Here is a 24290-nt window from a genome sequence, read left to right as displayed (position 1 = left end):
CTCTCCTTTTCCCACTGGAGATTGTCAAATTCCAAAAAAGAGACTAAGGCCTGATTTGCAAAGGTAAACTTACACTTTGTATAAGTTTACGTTTGTTTTCGAATTCACAAAACCGAATTCTAATTCTAAGTTTACAAGTTCAGAGACTCTGCACTCGGTGTGAAGAACTCCACACAAAAAAAGAAGACATGACATGCCTATCTTTATATCTTAGGAGTTCTCCGCCCCAACTGCAGATTCTCCACACTCGTAAACTTAGTATTAAAATACAGTTTGGTGAATTCCAGTGCAAATGCACACTTACACAAATGTGCAAGTGTACCATGGGCATTAGGCCCTAAGTCCAAATGTAGAAATCTTCACTTTGGCGTCAACTAAATGGTCCCCAACCACAGTGCTCCCACCACGGGCTTCTCTTCCTGCCTTCCCGCACTGTACTTTACCTTCTCAGTACAATTTTCTCAAAACTTCTTCAAAATCCGAAGGTAAGGGCTGACCGGGCCCATTCACTTACTCAATTGCAGTCTGCCATTTTTCAAGTTTGATCCGGTGTTAAGTTACTAGAAGTCTGTGGTTACTGCTTTGATCTTTTAGCTGCTAGATTTTAATAAAAACTTAAAAAAGTCATACCTCCACTTCTACTGATTGGATTTATGTCGTTTTGGTGTCGAATAATTTATTAAAAGTTAAGTGTGGGATTTTCTTGTGTTGTGTTTTTAACTTATTGTTGTTTGTGTGCTAGATAAATGCATTACACATTACCTCTATGTTAAGTCTGACTGCTTTTAGTGTCAAGCTTCCCAGGGTTAAGAACAGGTTAATTTAGTAACTTTTTGTTGTTGGTCCTGCAAGAGATTCTGGCTGTTGCTTGACAAGGGCTCTTAGCCAGATAACCAAGAGCCAAACTTCTCACACTAAGACAGCCCATCAGTGGTGGTCCCACAGCCATCATAGTCCTGTTTTCTGCCCACAACATCTGGATGGCAGGCAGATGGGTGGCGGTTGGAGAGATCAACCACTACGGATCCGATGGGCTCAAGGTGCCCATCGGTCCGTCAGAGGTGAAGTAATACAATGGTGGTGGTGCCTGCCAGGCACCACCATAGCTATTACAATGTTCCTTTCCACCAGCACTTTGATGGCAGTGAACCCGCCATGAAAAGGCAGACTGAAAGGGACATTCTCTCCTGAGCCTCCAACATGGGCCCTGGGGTACACCTATCATTCCCTCCTACATATCCCTGCACCATGTGGCAGGCACTGTATGGTGTCTGCCACATAGTAAAGGGATATGTGTCATGTCTATTTGGTGTACTGCGGCTTGTGCTTCAGCCTGCAGCACCCGCCGGAATACAAAATATAAACATTGTGACCGCCGTGGTGGCAGTCGCATCCTAATTCGGCTTGCCAGACTGCCGACTTGTAGCCGGGGGAATTGTTTCCAAATGGATGGCGGTAAGTCCAACCACCATCCTAATGAGGCCCTTAGTCATTACAAAAAGGAGTTACTAAGGATCAACAAGCAAGGCTGCCTCAAAATGCACCCAGCTGAAATACAGCAATATAGAATACAAAACCTAGGCTCTTATTAAGATTGTCCCAGCATTAGGTGCAAATTGCACAAACTGTGGGGTATGTTATTTATTATGTACAGTAAATAGCATCTGTTAGACTTTTCATCCTTAGGGTGGTCTTCCCCCAACAATGTGCCTGTTTATCTCCGCTTGGTGCTGTATCTTTTTGTTGGCCTTAGGACTCTGAGAACCTTACAACTGCTAATCAGTGCTTAAGTACATGCGCTTCTCCCCAAAAACTTGGTGACACTGGTGTATACCTGATTTAGTTTACCTGTAAGTCCCTTGAAAAGTGGTATACCATATATCCAAGGCCTGTAATCTAAATGCTACTAGTAGTCCTGCAGCACTGATTGTGCCATTCACACAAGTAGGCTTTCAAACCTGTCTCATTCCTGCCATTGCAAGTCTTGTTTGTGCAGTGTACTACCACTTCGACTTGCCATTTAAAAATCACTTGCCAAGCCTTAAACTTCCCTTTTATTATACAGAGATCACCCCTAAGGTTGGCCCTAGGTAGCCCTATGGGCAAGGGGCGGTGTACCTAAATGGTAGGACGTGTATGTTTTACATGTCCTTGTAGGGACAAACAGGCAAATTTGTTTTTCACTACTATGAGGCCAACTCCTATCATAGGCTAGCATTGGGAATTGCTCAAAACAATGTTTAAGCTGTAATTCCAGATAAAAAAGGAATAGCTATATTATGTTTCATATCTTTGGAATGGTGGTGCTAAATCATCTTTAGTTGTAAAGTTGGATTTGACATTACCATTTTAGAAATGGCACTTTTAGAAAGTGGAAATTTCTCTGCTCTTAACATTGCTCTGTGTGCATGCAGCCTGTCACTAATACACGTCTGGGCTTGGTGACAGCTACACTTTGTGCATTCCCTCTAGACAGCCACAAACACAGGAAGGGATGGGTTTGATAGAGGACTAAACTGAATTCATCTGCATTCTGATAGCCTTTCTGGGCCAGATAGGATAGTTAGGTGGCACACACTTATATGTGAATAGACTATGTACTGTCCCGTGGTGGGAGCACTGTGGTTGGGTTGAAAGGGATCCTTGTGCACTTCAGTGAGTTCCTTTGAAGTCACCCCCTAGATCAAAGGGACTTTTGTATATAGGTACCAGGGCTCTAACCCAACCAATTCAGTACACTACTGGACCTGAGAAGAACTCCTCTGGAGTAGTGACTGCTGTGCTGCTAGGATTGACAGTTTGCCTTGAGTGACTGTTCTGAGGAACTGCTTCTCTGTCTTGCTGAGCTGCCCTGCTGCCTGCTGATCTCTGCCTTGCTAAGTACAAGAACCGGACCCATCTCACTTGAACCCAGAGTGACTCCATTGGCTTGCTGCCTTGCCTCCTGTTTTCTGAAATTTCAGGGACACAAAAGACTTTCAGCAATCCTGCAGGTGCTGCTGGGCTCTGCCACCTGTGAGTGCAACTATTGCCTAAGGAGCCCCCTTCAGTCCTGGCCCTCAGAAGTGGGTTCTGCAGCCCATTTTTTTAAAACAATGATGCATTGCTCCAACTCCGTAAGACGTTCTGCTGTATCGCCTTACAATGCTAAGGCTGCTCGGCTACAGCAGTTTCAGAGCCTGCTCGGTGACATCGCTCTGTGCGGCTCAATGACTATGCATTGCCTTCACTTTAACGGAGCACAACTGCAATGCGGAACACCCTTTGCATGTCTCGACAATGACGCTGTAGGTCCTCGACACTGACACTTGGTTGAGCCAAGAAATTTCTTCAGTGTGACCTGTGTGGGTCCTGTAACTTGCATGCCTGTAGCTTGCCTGCCCTCCATCGCGGTTGGCCTGAACTTTGGTTTTGTACACATTCCTCACAACCTCCAGTAACCTTTTGCTGACTAATGGCTTCTAAGCCCTATTACAGTCCATATCTCAACTTCTACTCATTGGATTTTTGTCGATTTGGTCTTGTTTAATCATATAAATATTCTCAATTTTTCTAAAACTGTGTGGAGTCTTTTGTGGTGATTTCATTGTGTTAGTGTGTGTGTGTGTGTGTTTCACAAACACTTTACACATTGCCTCTTAGTTAATCGAGCCTGCTAATATAGACTAATTTACAGACACAAATTCATAAAATGAAAATAATTATTGGAACACTAAAAAAGCACACATTCATGAATAGGAATATATTTATGAATTTTCCAACCCAGGTTCCCAAGAGGATACATAGTTACCTTATACATTCTGTTGTCATATTTTTCCTACTTATCAGTAGGATCTGCACGTTTGTTGGACAACACTAGGGGCTTGGTGCCTAGACTAATTCCGGACACCCCACAGGAAATTTTGGCCTAGAGACCAGCTAGCTCACAGTGCCACCGTAATCCCCCCTAACCTTAACAGGGAGCGAATGGTTTATGGCAACCCCTGAACAGGACAACCCTGATCCCTCAGAGATCGTGGAAACAGTACAGAGCCTTTTGCTCAGTCACTCATGCTCACTTATTCTCAGAGAGGTATACAGAGAATACACAGTGGGACGTTTTTTAATATATTTATTGAACCAACGTTATTTTTGTATATTTACATGTGCTGCAATGATTTATAGACAGAAGCAGATACAAGTGATTACAAGTGCCAAAAACATGAATAGTAGATATAGTTCTACCATGGTGCTAAGACAATGTATATATGCAGGCATATAAAACAAGCAGTAGTCAAACGTACTCATACTATGCAAACCCTACTCTAAGTGGACCTAGAGTGAGTGGAAGTGTAGAGACAAGAATACCCCCAAGGTATGACCCAACCCCATTACCTTATGGGAGAGAATGAAGGAACCCATCTTGGTCACAAACTGGACACCCCTCATGAGATGTCAGACTGCTGCGTGGTGAGTTCTCAGCATGCAAGGACCCTCGGTGTCAGCTAAAGTGCCTCCTTGCCTAATCTATCGGGATGCTCATCTTTTATAATAGAAAGCAACCTTGAAATGTGCGTATAGATTAGTGATGTTATGGATATGTAGATAGCCCTGTCGCCCCATGGATAAAGATAGAGATTACATTTGTACATAGTGCAAGAATAGACCTTTTACATTATGTTCAGGGCATTGTGATAATGTTGTGCGAATCTAGATGTGTAAACAAGTTTAATTTCAGAGAAACTAATCTAGCATTGTTGCGAATGCAAAAATGTGCAAAAGGTTTGTGATGAAAAATAGGACAATGTAAGAAATAAGCTGATTCGCTACATGGGCCAATGTAATGTAAGCTGCACAGATACCAACAAAATCACTGTCATTCAGTAACTGGGGACATAGGGCTGGTGGCTGAAATAATGTTATTCCTTTAGTTAAGAGGCTTCCATCCTGCAATTAAGAGGGACATTTAAATAAAAGGCTTTATGATATGCATTTAATCTCGAGAATGTTATGTACTTCTATTTTGAACTATATGGGACAAGAAATAGACCCACGGGTCCTAAAATAGAAGTGAAAAGCTGGTAAGCTGTCTTCTACATACCAAGATGCTATTAGATATGTCTAGGGTTCATGCCCTGAGCTTTGTTAATCAGCTCCAAAACATCTTAAAAAGAATACTCAGGGATTATTCAGTGAATAGTCTTGTACAATTAGTAAAAATGGAATGGTCTGTGCCTTCTTTGCACTTTTACTAAGAGGGGTTGGGCATTCAGGCATCATTCACAAAGGCATTTATGTTTATGTGAATTAGGGCTCCTGTAGTACTATATCACATACTCATACATGCCTTTGCGAATCAGCCCCAATGTCTTTATGTATGGCACTATCATATACAGTCAAATATGTGCTAAGTTTGGAGGGAGAATTTGCTCCCTCTTATACCATCCATTTTATATTATGGCATGTGAGGGACCATGCCTGGAACATCAACGTGATGTCCTATCAAAACATGGTTATATTCTAGGGCTGGCATATGGATGATCTGGTATTAATACTACATAGTTTATTGGTTCAGCTAAATAATTAACATATTTTGCTGAATAAAAAATGATGGAAATCTTAAATTAACATTCAATCAATATTAGAATGTAGTTTATATTCAGTCCTGTTTTTTGACTGTGAACTGCATGTGCTAGATGGAAACTTTTAAAGAAATGAAATCCCTTTGGACCACATTCGACAGATCCCTTCTCAACTTTATATGAACCACAATATAATTGAGACCAAAAAATATTCTTCAGCTATGAGGAACAGATTAAATAGGAATTTGGCCTCATGAATTGGGTTTTAGAAAAAGGTTATACTGGTGCTCGTTGCAGGTTTATATAGCTACAAATAAAGACTGTAAGAACTAATAAAACATTGGCAAAAAGAAAAGAACTAATGAGAAGGAGTAAACTATTATTTCCATTACAAAATATGTATTTATGACTATTTTGGATGTTTGTAGTTGGCATCTAACACCCCAAAGGAGGCTCTTGGAGGTAATGCATCATATGGATAAAGGTGTTTGGGGGTTCTAATTTTACTTTTCAGTAAAGAGACAATTTCTTAACTATTTCTTTAAGTGTGTTAGGGAGGGATGAATACCAATCTCTGGATTCCACTATGAAAGGGAGATCGGAATTATTGTTGGTAACTAGTATATTCATTAGGGCACTGTTGTCCACTGCAGGGGGTCGTTTCAAAGCCCTGCTTTCTGTTTACTGAGTGCTGTATCTTTGGAATGGGCAAGGTACTTTAGGGAAGGTTTGAAAGGCAAAAACATGTCAACAAATCCTCCTCCTCCTCCAGGGTATGCTTGGTCTCTTCCATTATGTTATAGTTTGTTGAAACTAAGTATTGAATGTTATTACCATTATTGTCCTTTGCATTTCTTGTATGCCAAGAGTAATTTCCTGAGAGAAGCTCATGTGAGGATGCAAAGGCATTCGGTTGAGCACAGGTACTGAAGGACATGCCTTTGGCGCACCAGCTGAATTTATTTCCCGGTTAATTATTCCTTTTCGTCTAATTATAATCAAGATGCTGATAGGAAACATCTGTTTGGGATTTTCTTCAAAAATGAGTAGAAATATATGAAGACACTTATATAAATGTAAGAATAGAGATATGATATTTATTGGAATGTTGGCTATTTGTGAATCTTTGTGCTTAGATTACTTATTTAAAATGGTGACAGTAGAGAAATAGTTATGCCACCTTTGTTATCTCATCTTGCTCCCTGTAATAGCTTTTGAAAGCAGCTTGGATGTCTAATTTGTATTTCAAAATTGTACTTGGTTAGGAGGAAAACATTTACATAAAGCCCGTTAAGGAGAACACTTCAGGGTCATATAATATAGAGAGAAATGCTTTAAAGCTGCTTTGCGACATTGAAAGCTCTATTGCGGTTAGTCAGGTTTTGATGAAATGATATAAAATGGAATTTTTGCCGAACAGTAATGAAATCGCCTTCGTTAAGTGATTTACACACATATGCCTACTAACAAGAGTTTTCTTTGTGGAAAGTATCCTGGCTAATTTGCGTTGAAAATGAAGTATACTGTCAGACATACTGATGAAAGGCTTTTGTAACTGCTTACGTCCTCTTGAAGTGATGCTAGGGATAGCAATGAGGAGAGAGTGTGCTAGAGTTTTGAGCTGGATATTAAATTCTCTCCAAAAAGCATATTTTGTATAACATTAGTGCTGTGTTGCTCTGCTTTCCTGCACTTTTGTGCTGCACTCTTTCAAATTCCAAATATACTGTACTGCTGTACAATGCTGCTCTGCTGCTATGTTTTGCTGCTTTGCTACTGGGAAGGAATGCCTTGTTGCTACTTTATACCTATTGACACATCCGCACGTATTCAGAAATAATGTACATGTAAAGTTGTGCTCACCCCTACGTTGCTCCACTCCCAAAGAAGATGCTACACGTGTCTGAGGTAAAGGGGGTTTATTCACCAAATATAACATCTGTGCAGGAGCGCCGGTTCGGAGCTCCGATCGCGTTTGAATCAGCGCGTTAATGCCGATTCCAAAATGGCCGCCGCCGGAAGTCCGCTGACGTCGCACGTAGTGCGCGCCGCAGACTAGACCGCTACACCAGATCTCCCTCCTTTATAAACACAACATGCCAAGTTCCCTCTTCAATTGTGAACAGTCTTACTTGTGGTCCAGGCTGAACTCTTCGAATCTTCGTGGCAGCATTATTCTCCTCCCGCAGCGTGTTCTCCTGCCTTCTGCGCCCGCGGTCGGGGTGGTGTCCACCCCACTCGGGAACGCCGCCCCACTCGCTTCTCGGAGTTCTGGACCACCCAACTCCGTCTCCTCCACTGTCTCTTGATCACCTGGTCCTTGCGTCCTGACTCCTCCCTCTCCCGGGCTCCATGTCCCCTGAGGGGAACTTCCTACTCCGCCTTCTGGTCTCCTCTTTTCGCCTTCTGTCGCCGGTGTGGATCTGGCCCTTTCTGTGCTGTTCAGTTCCTTCCTCTGTTCTGTTTCATCGGCCCTGGCACACCTCGCCATACGATCTTGGGCCCATATCTTCCCGTCGCTCAGTAAAGCTGATGTGGAGTATGGTTCCACTACTTGGAATGGGGGTGTGAATTTGCTGTCCCCTTTCCTCCCAGGCGTTGGCAATTTCACCCTCACCCACTCCCCGATCTCCAGTGCTACTTCCTTGGTGTTATGCCTTAAGTCGTAATAGTCTGTGTACACGGCCTGCGCCCTTTCCAAATTCTTGCGCACCACTGCCGGTGACCAATGACTCTGCACTGTGAGCTTCTTCCAGGCCACGTTGTCTCTGGTGAAAGGTTCTCTCCCTCTCAGTATTCGGAACGGGCTGTAGCCTGTGGAAGCGGGAGTTATCCTGTATGCCCATAGCAGTCGTTTAAGCTCCTTCTCCCAGCTTGTACCCTGACTGATGGCCGCTTGCACCGATCCCATTATTACTCTATTGAATCTCTCCACCGCTTCGTTCTACGCGGGGTGGTAGACCGGCGTGCGCCTGACCGTTATCCCATTTCTGTCCATGAAGGCCTCCCATTTGGTCGACGTGAACTGTGGGCCGTTGTCGCTTAGGATCCCCTTGGGGATGCCTTCTCTGATGAATACGTCTGTGAGGAATCCTAAGATGGTGTCTGTCTCCGCGTTCTCATCCACGTGGACTTCTGGCCACTTCGAGTACCTGTCGACGACCACGGTGAGGTACTTCTGGGTACCGCTGGCGTCTTGTATTGGGCCTAGGACATCTACCGAGATTTCTTCCCAAGGATTTTCTGGACATTCAAAACACCCCAGCGGTGGGCGCAGCACCCTTTGCGTCTTGTCCGCATTGCTGCACTGTTCGCATGCTCTGACATGACGTTCCACCGCGAGGTCTAATCCTGGCCACCAGTAGTCCTCCTTTACTCTTCCCTTCGTCTTCACAATTCCCAAATGCCCTTCATGGGCGATGGCCACCACTCTAGGTCTCAACACCTGCGGAGGCACTACTTTGTTGCCCCAGAACAGAAAACAGGGGTCGTCCCCCAGCGACAGTTCTTCTCTGACCTCCCAGTACTGTTTGAGCTCTTCTCCGAGTAGCCTCTTCTCCGGCCACCCTTGCGTCACATACACCTTGACTGCCTTCACCTTCTCGTCTGACTCGTACTCTTCTTCCCACTCCTGCCTGCTTATGGCCTTCTCGTGGTCGCCCATGAACGCCACTGCATACTCTGCCCAACTTTCTGCGTCTTGCGACTCTGCAGATTCCTTTGCTGCTGCTCTGCTTAGATAGTCCGCTACTCTGTTCCTGGTCCCAGGTATGTACTCCACGTCGTACACGTAGTCGAGGAGTCGTAGCGTCATCTTGGCGATTCTCGGTGTTGCGTGCTCGTGGCCGTTGGACGTGAGTACCTTTACAAGTGGTTTGTGGTCTGTTCGTAAGAGGAATCTACCTCCCCACAGGAATTGTCGGAACCTTTCCACCGCCCACACCACTGCCAGCATTTCTTTTTCAATTACGCTGAATTTGCGTTCATTGTCCGCTAGCGTGCGGGAGGCAAAGCTGATTGTGGAAGTCATCCCTTGTGCGGACCTTTGAGTTAGTACTGCCCCAAGGCCTCGGTCGCTCGGGTCCGTGGTTAGCACCGTGGGTGCCGTTGGGTCGAACCCTTGAATGGGTACTGCATCGCATATTTCCCCTTTCATCCTCTCGAATTCCAGCTGTTGCTCCTCCTTCCACACAAACGCCGTTTTGTCCTTCAGGATCGACCTCATGTGGTGGGTCTTTGAGGCAAAGTGGGATACAAACTTGCTGTAGAATTCAGCCATCCCTAGGAACGTCCGGACCTCTTCCTTGCTTGAGGGCGTGGGTGCGTCTCTGATGGCTGCCACATTGGATGTTTTGGGTTTTATGCCTTCCTGGCTGATCTCGTGCCCCAGATACGTGACAGTTTTCATTCCAAACTTGCACTTGTCCCACTGGGCTGTAAGCCCATTCTGCTTGAGTACTGCCAGCACGTCCGCTAGCTTCTGGTCATGATCCTCCCTGGAGGTGCCCATCACCAAGATGTCGTCCTGGAAGAACTGGACTCCCTCCTTCTTATTGAACAGCCGGTACATTAGCTTTTGAAAAACGGCTGCAGCAGAGGCTAGCCCGAACGGCATCCGCAAGAATTTGTTGCACCCAAACGGGGTTATGAACGATGTGAGGTGGTTGCACGATTTGTGGAGTGCAATCTGGTGGTATGCGGATGTCAAGTCTACCGTGGAGAACCACCTGGCACCCTTGGTCTTGGCCAGCATCTCGTTGATGCGGGGAAGGCGGAACTTGTCCACCACAATGTTCTTGTTGAGTTCTCTGAGGTCCACACACAACCTCACTTTCCCGTTGGGCTTCTGCGCAACGACCAAGGGGGCCAACCATTCCGCGTTGTCAATGGCTTCGATTATCCCGTTGTCCTCCAACCTCTGCAGTTCCTCTTGTACCCCCTCTCTGGTGCGGAACGGAATATTTCGCACTCTGTGGGACACTGGTCGGGCTCCCTCTTTCAGGTTTATTTTGTGTGTAAATTTGGTTAACTTCCCAATATTGTCTCTGAAGACTTCAGGGAACTCCTCCCTCCACTGTTGTGCTCCCACTCCTGGGTCCTCCTCCATCATGAGCACTTGTACGCGTCCTCCCGGGTTCAATTTTATCCCTAGCTTTCCTTGGTCCCACCATCCTAATACTGACGGTCCTTTTTCTGCCACGTATAATTTCCCTTCGCACATTCTACCCTTGAACTCGAAGGTTAGGGGGCAATACCCTACCATCGGTATGGGTTCCCCTGTAAATGTCACGGGATGGATGTCCGTGGGACGCAACTGATACGTTGTAACCGGTGCAAAGTCCTCCTCCCATATCTTCCTTCTAATGATCGTGTAGGGAGAACCTGAGTCTGCGACCATTGTGACTCCTACTCCCCCAATATTCATGTCGCATCTCGGTTTCTTGTCGACCGCACCGTCTATCGCCAATATCTGATCCTCTACCATCAGGATCTCTTCGTCTTCCTCCAGGCTTTCGGCCTCATCTTCCTTGCCTGTCTCCTGTGCCACATACTTCACCAGTTGCCTCGGTGATTTCCTTCGGCATACCCTCTCGTAATGACCCATCAGGCCACAGTACGTACATTTAGCTCGGAACGCCGGGCATCCTTTGTCGTTGGCGGCATGTCTATTACTGCCGCATCTGTAGCATGTATTGGTGCTCCCTTGTCCCTGTACCTGCTGTTTCGTACCCCGGGCCGTGGACTTCCTGAATGTCCGCGCGTTGTGTTGCTCTGCAGTCACATGTCCCTCGCGGCTCTTCCGTTCCTCTATCCTGCACACCGCCTGTTCTGGAAGGCGGTCTCTCTTAGCCGCCTCTGCACACCTCTTAGACATTTCCGCCTTCTTCACCATGGCCACCACCGTCTTAAGGGGTGCGTCTCCGTTAGCCCACAGCTTTTCCTGGATGGAAGTGTTCACTGTATGCATAAATATTTGGTCCCTGATCAACTCTTCCTGGAAGGTCCCAAATTTGCACGTCAGGGCCAGCTTCTGTAACGCCGCCACATACTCGTCGACCGTCTCCCCTTTGTGCTGCGCTCTGTGTTAGAAATTGTACCTGTCGATGGCTGTGCACACCGCCGGGCGGTAATGGGCGTCCAGACCGTCTATCGCGTGTTGAAACACGTCATCGTCCCCTACGGGCCGCGCTTCCTTCACCAGGTCGTCGTATACCCTCTGTCCCGCTGGGCCCAGATGATGTAGGAGTATCCTCTTCCTGCGCGAGCTCGTGAATTCCGCTTCGCCCTCCTCCTCTAGAGCGAACAGGTAGTTCATGAAATACCGTTTCCAGTCCTCCCACAGCATCTCCGGGACCCCCACTTTGGTCAGGAAGGGTACTGGGTTCGGCAAAGAGGACGATAAGGCACTCATCTTGCCTCCGGCCCCCCCTCGCCGCGTACCTGGACTCGAAACACTCGATGCGCTGGTACCGCTGGGGCCCCCTTCGCCCGGGTCGTCGTCCTGGCCGGACTGTCCGCTTCCCGCGTTTCTTTCTGCGACCCCTGCCAGGGTGTATGGAGTCGCCTGGCCACGTGTACCCCGGTGGCGCTACTCTCCGCACTTTCGGGCAGCCTTGGACACCACCGCTGCTGTACCGGACCAGACTGGGGCTGGGACCACCTTCGTCCTGCTGCGCCCCCTTGGCTGCCCTCCGTAAATCTGCCACGCTCCTGCAAGAGTGGTGGTGACCTTGGATGCAGTCAGTTCACGCCACGTGGTTTTCTTCTGGAGGCAGCGCTGGGCCGTTTCACCTCCTCGTCGCCATTGTAAAGTTGTGCTCACCCCTACGTTGCTCCACTCCCAAAGAAGACGCTACACGTGTCTGAGGTAAAGGGGGTTTATTCACCAAATATAACATCTGTGCAGGAGCACCGGTTCGGAGCTCCGATCGCATTTGAATCAGCGCGCTAATGCCGATTCCAAAATGGCCGCCGCCGGAAGTCCGCTGACGTCGCACGTAGTGCGCGCCGCAGACTAGACCGCTACACCACAGTACACCTCTAGAAATGCTCTGCAAAGTTTGTTTAAGAGTTCGCAGTGGTACCCTGGACCTCTTTCGACTCCCGAACCTTTACCAAGATTCACAAAGAGAACCCTTTGTGAATGGGTTACATCGTCCTTTGGGGAGTCAGTAACCTTTCAATGGTTTGCAACTGGAATTGTGGTCATAAACTATCGATACATGTTATCCTGAATCACAATTTGGAAGGGATGCCCTAAACACTCCCCTTTCAAATTTCGATTCAGTATCCTTTTCTCATTCCATTTTGCCATTCGTTAACCATTTACTGAATCATAACATGGGTTTAGTACATAACAAAAAGCCATTTTGCAGCTGCAAACCCTGTGATTTTGCATTTGTAGTACTTATGGCCCTTTGTTCTTTCACTTACATTCCCATAGTTGCCTATCGTCCAATTGACCCCTAAACTGTAAGTCGATATCACTGCCACGAGCGCTAGCTGAATGCCCTCACGATTACATTCCAAAGAATGATAACTGGGATGAAGTGCCATGACAATAACTCCATTACACCTACATCTCCCTCATGTTATCTTATATCTCACATGAATATTGTTGGAGTAGAATTTCATTATAAAGGCACATTAATCCAATAGAAATATACGCCCTGTCATTCCACATTCACCCCAAGACTAGCTAAGTCGACCCTCAGCGAGCTTACTCCCCAGCTCATGCCACTCTCACCTGAAACTGGGCATGACAAGATAATGGAGCACCTTTTCCCACCCAGCATCTCTAAAGGTGAAGGAAGCAACTGTACAAGACATCCCAGATCCTTTGCCCCTATACATATCAGTCCAGTGGATTGAACACATATTGGAGCACCCCTGCCAAGAGGGACACAAGCTTCAGTGACACAATAGGGTTAGCTAGCAAGTTGCTAGTAGTAGTAATATATCTTTTTTCGATTTTATAGAAACCATAAAAGCACATCAACATATACAATGTATTTAAGAATATCCATTTGCCATTCAGAAAATTAACTAATAGAGTTCCAGCACATAAGTACATTACAAACTAAACAGTTACAATAGACGTTTGCCCATTCAGATTTTGCTGGGCATTGGGCATTGTCCATGGTTATTATCACAGCTGTATTGAGGAAGTGGTATCTGTTCTATGCTATAGTAGTAGGTAAAGTGCCATGTGCAAATTTCTCCATTGTAACTATTATGTGGAGATTACATTGCATGAATATAAGCAAATTCATTCAAATCTGAACCAGACAAAAAAATTTAATAAAATGATAATACCAAACCTCCATTTATAATCAGTTACGGAGTATTAAACCTTGCCTCTCAGCTAAAACGTTGCTCTTAATAGGCTGTGTACATTATGGTGTCGCACATGAACTCACATCAATAGTATACTTAACATATGACCTGTAAAATGTACCGGTTGCTGAACAGACTGCCTGATTTGATAAAGCATGGTACATACTGTCACCTCTACTGGCGGGATTTAGAGGTAGAACTAGTACCATTGACCAGCTTTTTTTATTCCTATTGATCCTATGGAAATACGCCACAGTTAAAAAGGCTCTCACAGTTGGGAGACAGTCTCTGCGCATGTCAGATCTGCTTATACCACTGTATGTGAATGGCCCCGGCGTTTTTTGTATGGGAGTCATCAAATAATCTCACATACTTTGAGTCAGTTGTCAGGTTCTTGCTTCGTAAAACGTTTTTAAACTGAATAGATGAGCCGTTAGAGGATAAGGTACGCAGGTCCAAATTAACTAGGCCATCCTCTATGTCCCTGCTAGCCAGGTTCAATGTAATGTAATCTGCTTCCTTGTCTGTGGTGCCGCGCTTGGCAGCTATTATATCTGACCTTATAATAGAACGTCATTGCCTCACCTGCCTTATCCAGTAAGTAACTTTATTAATCAGGGCTTCGCTGGATTCTTATGAGGCACATCCCTGTTTGGGAACGTTTATCATGTGCACTCTATTACTGGGACTTCTAAACAGTTCCCGGGGGCTGCCTTTATTAACATCCCTCCATGGTCTGCCATTTTCTCCGTCATAACAAGGTCTGCCATGGTGTGGGTTTGGACCGAACACCCCGGTTGGAACTATTCCAAAGGGTAGTCCTGTCACTAGGTTTATTGCCCCTGACACCTCGCTTTGTTCGTGGAATCTATCCTGTGACCCTGGCCTGTCTGTGGACTGCAGGGTAAGTGGGTCTTCTCGGTGGGCTCTGCTAAGTTGGAAAAAGAGGGCTTTAGTGTTTGGAAGTGCTGGTAATGGGTGTGGTGACTGTCAGGTTTATTCTGGGATGCTAGGATCATAGCTTGTGTAGAAAATCCCTGAACTCCTGGCTCCCTCGCCCATATCAACCCGATCTTTACTCTGTGGGTAGGTATTACCAAAACCCATCCCCCAGTTTGTACCTGAGCATACCCTACTAAGCTGGTCCGCAAGAGAGCCTACAGTTTTGATCATTGAAAGTACCTCTAAAGTTAGTTACTTGATAGTTATTTTAAGTTCAACCAGTTCGCTGTGAAGAGTACTGTTATCCCCTTTTACGGGTCTATACCCCTTCATACTACTGGAATATGCCACATGGAACATAGAAGTAGGTGTAGTCTCAGTAGTGGTCCTTTTGGCAGACACTTCTTTAGTGTAAGAGGGTCACACTGATTTCTTCATTCAATATCCAGGGCTACTGTTCCCTCAACGGATCATATTACCATTTCCAGGAGATGTAAGTATGGGAACAAGTTCCAGCTGCTCCCTTTTGCTTGAGTCACTAAGGTGGACAGAACACAAAGCTGTGCCGCTGGGAACTGGGGGCTTAAGTGAAGTCTTTTTCATTTTGTTTTTTTGCAGGAAGATATCAGCCATTTTCCAACACATTTTTGGTGGCTTGTTCTGGTCGATAAGTAAGCTTTCGACCTCTTTGATTAAGGTATCTATATCATCCACTACGCAGTTTGCTGCAGGCCATTTAACTTGCTTACAGGCTCCATTCGGACTTCCCTTGGCTTTCCGTTTGCCCATCCTGCTAGAACGAACCGATGACAACTGGAACTATTGCCACAGTTAGCGCTGTTGGCAATAGCGCTTCCCTTTAAGGGAGCTGTGTCTTCCCTTGCTGATTTTTCCAGTGTCACGCCAGCTATAAAGAGAAAGCGAAAACAAGAGCAAAAGTACCTGGATTTGTGCTTGGTGGCGAGGTCCTCCTTATGAACCCTTTGTGTAGGACCTAAGACCAAAGGAGGTGGCCCAGCCCATCTTTTGGTCATGTGATTCTCTTCCTCAGAGCTATAGCCATGCTGGATCATTTTCCAGATCTCCCCATGGAAGGCCTGCAAGCATGAGGTAAGCTCTGCATTATTGCATATGTAACTGATAGGTCAGATATGCTCCATCCACCTGCAACCAGAGGAGTTGACAGCACAGACTTCCACTGGCCTGTACCTATTGGTGGATATGCATGAGAAAAGTGTCCTCTAAGAGAACAAAACTACTAATGGTAACAAGCATTGGCATAGCCAATAGGTCTCGCCTTTGGGATCCTATATGTGTTTAGCCATGCAACAGTTGATGTTTTTGCACTAAGGATATTGTGCCGCATAACTAAATACTTATAAGGTCCCAAAAGCGAGAACTATTTGGCTATGCCAATGCTTGTTTTTCTTGGTTTCCTGCTCTGTGACTGTTTGTCTGTGTTCAGCTTCAGCACCATAGCTGCTTTTTTTTAATTTCAAATTGAATTTAACAAAAACACACGTCTTGCACTTAAGTAAATTAATTAAACCCACTGCCAAAGTGCATACTGGCTGTGTTGTTCAAAATAGAATGGAACAGTGCTGTGTCAAAGCAGAGTTCTAAAACGTTCTTGTGACCAAGTCAGCTTACATGCATTGGGGGGAGGGAGGGGTGCTGCAGTTCCTTAGGTGCTTTTAGAAAAGTAAAATACAGCATCTTGTATTCATGGCATTTCAGCACAGATGGAGCCTGGGAGGTGGTGCTGGAACCGAGTGACGCCGCATGACGCAGACAACAGGGCACGGGATGCTAGGCTTGCACTGCTGCCTTGCTGGTGCCTCGAATGCTTACCTCCTCTGTAGTGGCGATGATCTGCTGTAAAATAATACTTCCCTATAATAAGTTATTCAAAATAACTGCAATAACCACCTACAAATCGCCTCCTCTGTCCCACTGTAAATTTACATCACAGCATCAGCAACAACAGCCTGAAGCAAGCAATGCTTTAGAATCGTACGCCAACAGGAACCCAAGAAAAAGAGGCCAGCAAACGCTTGTGGCCATCCTCCCACACCGATGTTTCACAGACCAGAACAGTTAAGGAGAGCACAGACACCGACACAATTAATTAAAAAAATATATAATGATAAGGAGCTCTTCGAGCCTCATTTTCTAGCTCGCTTTATAATCAACGAGCTAACTCTTTCAAAATGTTTCGATGTTTTAATCGTACATGTCTAGGTGTTTGCCCGGAGTATTTTCCCAAGCGAGGCTTGCACCGCACTTATGTGTTGTCTTTTACAAGAGTCTCCTCATCGTGTCTCTCTCACGAGGTTGCGCGATTAGGATGGAGCAGAGTTTTGGAGTTTATCATCACACAATTAATTCAAGAAATCTTCCAGGGTAAATTATGTTCTGCGTGACTTTTACTTGGTGATAAGTCATTTTAAGTAACAGGGATTCCGAACGGTGTCTGTATGCAGGAGGTTAATTGCTCACCTTTTGTAGGTGGAACCGTTTAGAGAATGAAGGGTGATACACCCCTACATATTTACCCTGTCCCTCATAGCCGAACATCAACTCTCTCAACGGCTGCCGGGGGGCATTTTATGAATTCAATCTCCTTTTTTTTGCGCCTAACTGTGGCATGTTGGATGGCTGGATGCGTTGTATAAGGCAAATACAATTAAATTGCCATAACTGCCCACCCCTCTGCACAACACCCTGAACCTATACATTTCACTCAGGAATGCACCGGACTTTTCAGTCCCGTAAGGAAAATCTTATTTTGCCACATGAGTGCTCCCCAAGCGTAAAAGAAAGGTAATTATGCAGGCCTTTAGCTGTTTTAGTGACCTTACTAGATTTAGGTACTTGAATGAACTTGAGTGTTCTTGTACGGTCTTAGTGACCGTGGGCCCAGACTTTTATGATGATTAACTGTAGAAATGACGAATCACAACATGCCCGGAAGAAAAAAATGGGCAGAGGTCAGTACATGAAAGGTGTTTGAGGTCCGATTTGTAAATGGAGGATTTGCCATAAATTAATTTTTCTAAGACTGTCAGACTTTATTCCAAAATACGAGGACGAATCTTAGACATATGATGTGCTTTTTAATTCAGTTATGGTTTTTAATTGAATGTGAACGTAGAGTGAGTTAAAAAAGGCAATCCTACGTCATACAATTTGTGTTGTGTATTAAATATAAGGCTGTTCTTTTTCCCGACTGACCTATAGTTATAAGTTGCATCTTTGAGCATGTATCAAATAGTTGTTTTTCAAGCTTTGTGCCCATGCAACAACCTTTTCAGAGTAGATGAAAGAAGGCATTAGAAAATCTTTAGCAGAAGTTCCAAGGCTATTAATGGCATATTTGGTATTTATGGGCAGTTTCGGCTTTTTAGTCAAATACATTTTGTGTTATGTGATTTCCATTTTTTTTGGTTTTGACATTTAGATTGGAGAACTGTTATTCCCAGCCTTAAAATTACGTGCCTCTAATTCCCCCAGCAAAGTTTATCATGCATGACATCACACTCGAGCACCCTGTTTTAAAGAGTGAGGGGCGGTTACCTGCTGGTATCTATAAAAAACAAGCCGAGGTGACAAGAAGGGCTGGGCGAGAAGGGAGGGGGGAATTCCAGCAGCAGAGGAGCCTGATTAAAGCTGACGAAAAGGGAGGGGGAGAAGGGAGGAGGGAGTGCGAATAGCAGCTGTGCACGTGCACGCCATCGTGCACTCAAGCGTCAGGCCTGCAAAATCATGTGGGTAGCACTTTGAAAAGCCGCATACTAAATGCTCTCCGAGCAGCGCATGCGCGCTGGCTCAGCGAGACCTAAAAAACGTATGATAGTGGAATACATAGTATTAATTCCTATGCACAGACCAAGATTGGACAGTACATAGATAGCACTGATGTCCCTATTGGGGGAAGTGTGCCAAAGGGATACACTGTGCATGAAACTAACACAGCAGTGCAAGACACAGATGAGGATACTATGAAGACATCAAGCAGACAGGTCAGATACACAGTGGACCATTGCTATAACCGAGGATGATTAGGATGTCACAAAAAGGCCATATTTTACGAAAGGGGGGCAAAACCTCCTATAGGAATTTCAGTTTGTCAGAGAAACCAATCATAGGTGTAGTGGTGGCAATGCATGAGCAACATGGAATGGCAGTGAGGGAATCCAATAAAATAGGCAAGGGAGTGAAGCACAGTACATTAAGAGTGCAGTAGAATACTATCTTTTTTACAGATTTATTATAAAACCTTTAAGGAAGGTGTGTTAAAAATGATAATTTCATGGTAGAAAACACAATTTAAAAAATGCATCGAAAACAAGATATAACAAAACCCGTTATAAGACTCTAATTGATTTTTCTAATCGTTTATGTTTGTTTTTTAAACAAAGAGGTTTTTCTGGTTACTTTTCACTTAATTTGATTGAGTGCCGCGAGTTAGGATGATATATGCATTCAACACAAATAAGAAAATGGAATGAATCCGGATTGGGGATTCTGAGTAAATTAGGCATTCAAGGGAGGGCAATTACTTGGGAAGAAGCCCAGGCGAGATCTTCTGGCTCGAATAGACTTTCTTTTTTTGAATATATTCAAATAATTAACTTTTCGAAAAAATGTAATATAGTCCTTGGTACCCCTCCCAATAATATTGCTTCGGCACTTTATGTTGCAACACTAACCGGCGTAGGTAATTGGTACCGTATATTGAATCATCAGGAGGAATCCCCTCTGGTATCTAAGATTTTGGAAAAAATTAAAATCAATACAAAATGTGTTTTTTCCTTTCAAGATTGGCAAAGAATTTAATTTTTGGGTAATAAGGCTTTGCGTGCTGCCAATTATAAAAGAATGGCATTCTTAGCAAACTGGATGCTTTATTATACTCCTGAAGCCTTAAACAAAATCTATCCAGAGGTACCAAATAAATGTTTTCGTTGTGATTCCTCAGTAGGTGGCGGATGGTATCATATTTTTTACTCTTGTCCAAAGTTATGTGTTTTCTTGGAGCAAATATTTTTGTTATTTTAGTGAAGCGACAGGACAATTGTGTAAACCTTCTCCAGAAATCGTTATGTTTGGCATAAGTACTAAGGATATGATTTTTTCAGATTCTCATGCTCATTTCCTTGTAATTATGATGTTAGTCGCTCGTTCATTGATTTTACAAAATTGGAAATCCGAGACGATACCACTATTTGAGAAATGGATGTGTAAAATGAATCGAACAAAATGCTTCGAGGAAGCTTATGCTAAACGGGTGGGGGCAACAAAGAAGTTCTTAAAGGTCTGGGATGCTTTTTGTTAATAGTCTCAGATGGATTGCTTGTATGCTTTGAAGTCATGTCTTTTTTTTTCAATTTGGTTCTGCTCAATAAAAAAAAAAAAAAGAAAACAAGATATAACAATGATATACTCAATCAGCTATAGTCAGAAGATATTGCTACACGAGTTTTAGAAAAACAGAGAAAGTAGAAGCAGAATAGAATGAAATCCTTACCTCATTCCAATTAAGGGACCCCTTGGTGTGTATACAGAAATTAATAAAAATACGAATGATGGGCAAGTAACTGTAGACATGAATAGATTGTACAAAGATAGCAAAAACCTTAACTGAAAGGAAAACGGTAGCCATCGAAGCAGATCCTGGCAAGGAGAAACTTCAGTATAATAGTCAAAAGTGAAAAGAGGACGACTACAAATGTTTTCAATAGACAGAAATTGAGTGAGCATATTCTTTAGGAGGTCACCATATAGGAAGAACCATTGTTAATATGAGAAAAAACAAAGCCTGAAGAAGCACAGTAAGCAACAAGAAGGGGGAAAATGATATAACTTAATAGATATTGTGTAGCTGAGGGCGACAATTCTTGATGAAGTATGAGAATTGTTCTGAAAAAATCAGTGATGAATCGATGATGTTGCCATACTTTCCTAGTTGAGGAAGAAAATGTTATGAGGATAAAAAATATAAATACATTGGAGAAGGAGTTGATATAGTTGGTAAAGCAGGAAAAAAATATTCTTAGTGTTCTTAGAATTCAATTTTAAGAAATCCAATGAATCTGGTTTTCATCAGCAGAAAGATAGGCAGTAATCTGCTTATGAATAAAGTCCAATTGGTGCTCAAGGAAGACTCAAGGTAATCACACATATGTCCTTGCCTTACTATAGAGTGAAGGAAGAATATTTAAGTCTCACCTAATCGTACAGAGCCATTGGACTCCCTATGAGGGCTTCCTTTGGTGATGGGTAGTGACATTGTCATATAAATGAGGGGAATGCAATGGCGAATAGTCTCTGCAAAAGACATATTTTGCATGTTTGGGAATTCTGATTCTTGACCTTCTCTACACAATCTCACCTCACCATAAGGAGTTTGTACAAGTTGCAGATATGTTAAAGTTTGGTGAAGCACAGAGCTAAGTAATTCTGAAAACCACATACCTCTGAATCAAATTAATTACATTAAAGGTAATCTGGTTAGAAAAACGCTATAATATCTGAACACTACTTAAGAGAAACCCTCTTCTGGAGAGAATCGCAACCCAACCTACGAATAGGAACAAAGATGCAAATCCTTCACTTTTCGGAAAGGTGTGGTTGCATACATTGCCCAGATACCACAGAGTGACAAATTAACAGGAAATCTGTACAAGTCAGACTCAAAAGTATGTCTTTGCAACTCATTACATTTAGGTTCCGGCCATTTTGGGTTTGTGTGATATTGCCATGGCTTTATAGGCCAAACGGGGGGGGCATATGTACAAGCCCTATCACCACCGGAGTGTCATTTTATTTTTCCGCTACGGTGGCCTAGTGCCATTGCCCATATTTACAAGGTGGCACTAAGCCATCACACGTGGCTTAATGCCACCCTGTAAATATGCCCCTTTCTGCTGCAGTCTTCTGTGACTAAGGGGTATGCAGTGGGTGTTGCAGTGGGTGTTCCTCCGCAAAACCCATTGCTTTTGGCGCTACCCCAGATTTAAAAGGCTGAGGCAGCGCCAAACACTGTCGCCAGGCTATTACTGATCTTATGTTGGCAATACGAGCAGAAATTATTATTTTTCCTTGTTGTTTCCTCTTTCTATGTGTGCTGCATTTTGAGCACACATAGAAAGAACAAATCGCCATTACTGATTGTTTATGTGCAGGAAGGTGTCCATAAGCAATCACCCCTGCAGTGCAGGCTCCCTTGCAGTCGCAACATGGCGGCAGCTTGCCTGCGTTGGCAGCTTTTTCTGCGCCACCACGAGGGGAAACACATGAGGGTGCTGTTTTTTTGTGAATGTGGCACATCCCTGCGTTTAAAAATGTCAGAGCGCGGCGTTGCCAAATTTGGCCTAGCACCGTGCTTCAACATTTTGGGGGAACTATGCCACTAAGTGCTATGAATATTGTGAATCTTTATTGAATAGGGAATAATTCACAGCACTTGCCAGATGAGAACTGTCATGTGCACAGCACTGAGGATCGCGTTTTTCCACAACAGCAGCTTTACTGTCATATATGATTCTGGAATCAATACAACACCGATCATTTTCTGTGCCAGTAGTATTTTGATAACACGATCTTCACTTTCTTTTCCTTAAAGATTGCAATTTAAAATGTTACATTTTACAACAATTTGAACTGCATATATCTTTATTGATTTTCTGTTTTCTTTTCTTTTCCAAGACTAACTACAATCAAACATAAAAGATGCATCGAAGGCACACCACGCTGCGGGAAAAGGGGCGGAGGCAGGCCATCCGAGGCCCCGCCTACATGTTCAATGAAAAAGGGAAAAGTTTGACTGCAGAAGAAGAAAGGTTTTTAGATTCTGCTGAATATGGCAACATACCTGTCGTACGGAAAATGCTGGAAGAGTCCAAAACATTGAACTTCAACTGTGTTGATTATATGGGGCAAAATGCATTGCAGCTTGCAGTGGGGAATGAGCATTTGGAAGTGACTGAGCTCCTCCTGAAAAAAGAAAACTTGGCCAGAGTCGGGGATGCTCTGCTGCTGGCGATCAGCAAAGGGTACGTGAGGATAGTCGAGGCGATACTGAGTCACCCCGCTTTTGCCCAAGGGCAGCGACTCACTCTGAGCCCTTTGGAGCAGGAGCTCCGAGATGATGATTTTTACGCATACGATGAAGATGGAACCCGGTTTTCGCACGATGTTACCCCAATAATACTGGCGGCGCATTGTCAAGAGTATGAGATCGTTCATATTCTTCTAATCAAGGGGGCGCGGATAGAAAGACCCCACGACTATTTCTGTAAATGCAACGAATGTATAGAGAAGCAGAGGAAGGACTCGTTCAGCCATTCTCGGTCAAGGATGAATGCCTACAAGGCGTTAGCCAGTGCGGCTTACCTCGCCCTCTCCAGCGAGGACCCTGTACTTACTGCTTTGGAGCTGAGCAACGAGCTCGCAAGATTAGCCAACATTGAGACAGAATTTAAGGTAATCATTTTACATTTTTACATATTAAGGGGCAGATTTATGACGACTGGCGCATCCCTGCATATCAGCAGGGATGCGCCAGTTATGATGCGGCACTGCTGCGCCACCATGGATGCGCCGCATTTATAATGCGGCGCACCATGGGGCAAAAACGGCACAGATGCGTGACGCATCTGTGCCGAAAAGTGGCGCATTGCTGGAGTTGCGTCGCAAGGGCGACGCAGCTCCAGCAATGATCTGGGGGGCCCTATCTGTACAATGCTGCATCAATCCTTACGCCTGCTTCAAGCAGGCGCAGGGTTTTGACGCAGCATGGGCCTAAAAGTGACTGAGTGAAATCTTGTAGATTTCACTCAGCCACTTTTAGGAGGCGTTCCTGCGCCGGAACGCCCCCACCTGCCCTGGAACGCCTACATGTGGCGCAGGGCTTTACAACGTGACGCATCTGGGAGATGCGTCACGTTTGTAAATGCCCCGCACCATGGCGCAGGATTTGCGCCGCTGCTGCGTCACAAAAGTGACGCAACGGCGGCGCAAAAGTGCCGCAAGTGCAACATAAATCTGCCCCTAAATGTACAAGTATGAAAGGTAAATCCTTCCAGTATAAGCTTCCCTAAGTTTCGAAAACCTTGTAGAACTTTATAGTTTGTAGGACAGTTGTCTGCATTTTTATAATATTAGGTACCCAATTGCACAAAATTTATGATTAATGCAATCATCCGCCTGTTTTCTCAAATTTATTTTTGCAGTTCTTGTATTTCTCCCAGAAAGTTGTTTTGTGTGGGGTTTTCCTGGCGAGAAGGAGGTTTAGGGTAAAAATAAGAAAACATCTTTATTTTTTTGCAGCCTCAGATTACAACATTTTTGTGTTAGTGTTTTACTTAAATTCCATGTAGCATCGTGCCCTGTTTTACAAAATATATGTTGTTAAGTGTATGCCTTTTTGCTTTATTGCTGTACTGA

At 44.4% G+C, this 24290-nt stretch overlaps 1 protein-coding gene across 1 annotated transcript in view; it reads left to right on the top strand.

Annotated features, from left to right (window-relative positions):
- The first annotated feature begins 22572 nt into the window (after positions 1-22572).
- Positions 22573-24290, top strand: part of TRPC7 (transient receptor potential cation channel subfamily C member 7) — a 1109978-nt gene continuing 1108260 nt past the window's right edge. Inside the window, exon 1 of the mRNA XM_085618014.1 lies at positions 22573-23327. Within this exon, the coding sequence (XP_085474140.1) occupies positions 22575-23327 (753 nt within the window). The 5' untranslated portion in view covers positions 22573-22574. The remainder of the gene's footprint in view (positions 23328-24290) is intronic.

The sequence above is a fragment of the Triturus cristatus genome, chromosome 7 (assembly GCF_964204655.1).
Source record: "Triturus cristatus chromosome 7, aTriCri1.1, whole genome shotgun sequence".
NCBI classification, from domain to species: domain Eukaryota; kingdom Metazoa; phylum Chordata; class Amphibia; order Caudata; family Salamandridae; genus Triturus; species Triturus cristatus.
This window is presented reverse-complemented; position numbering and strand designations above follow the sequence as displayed.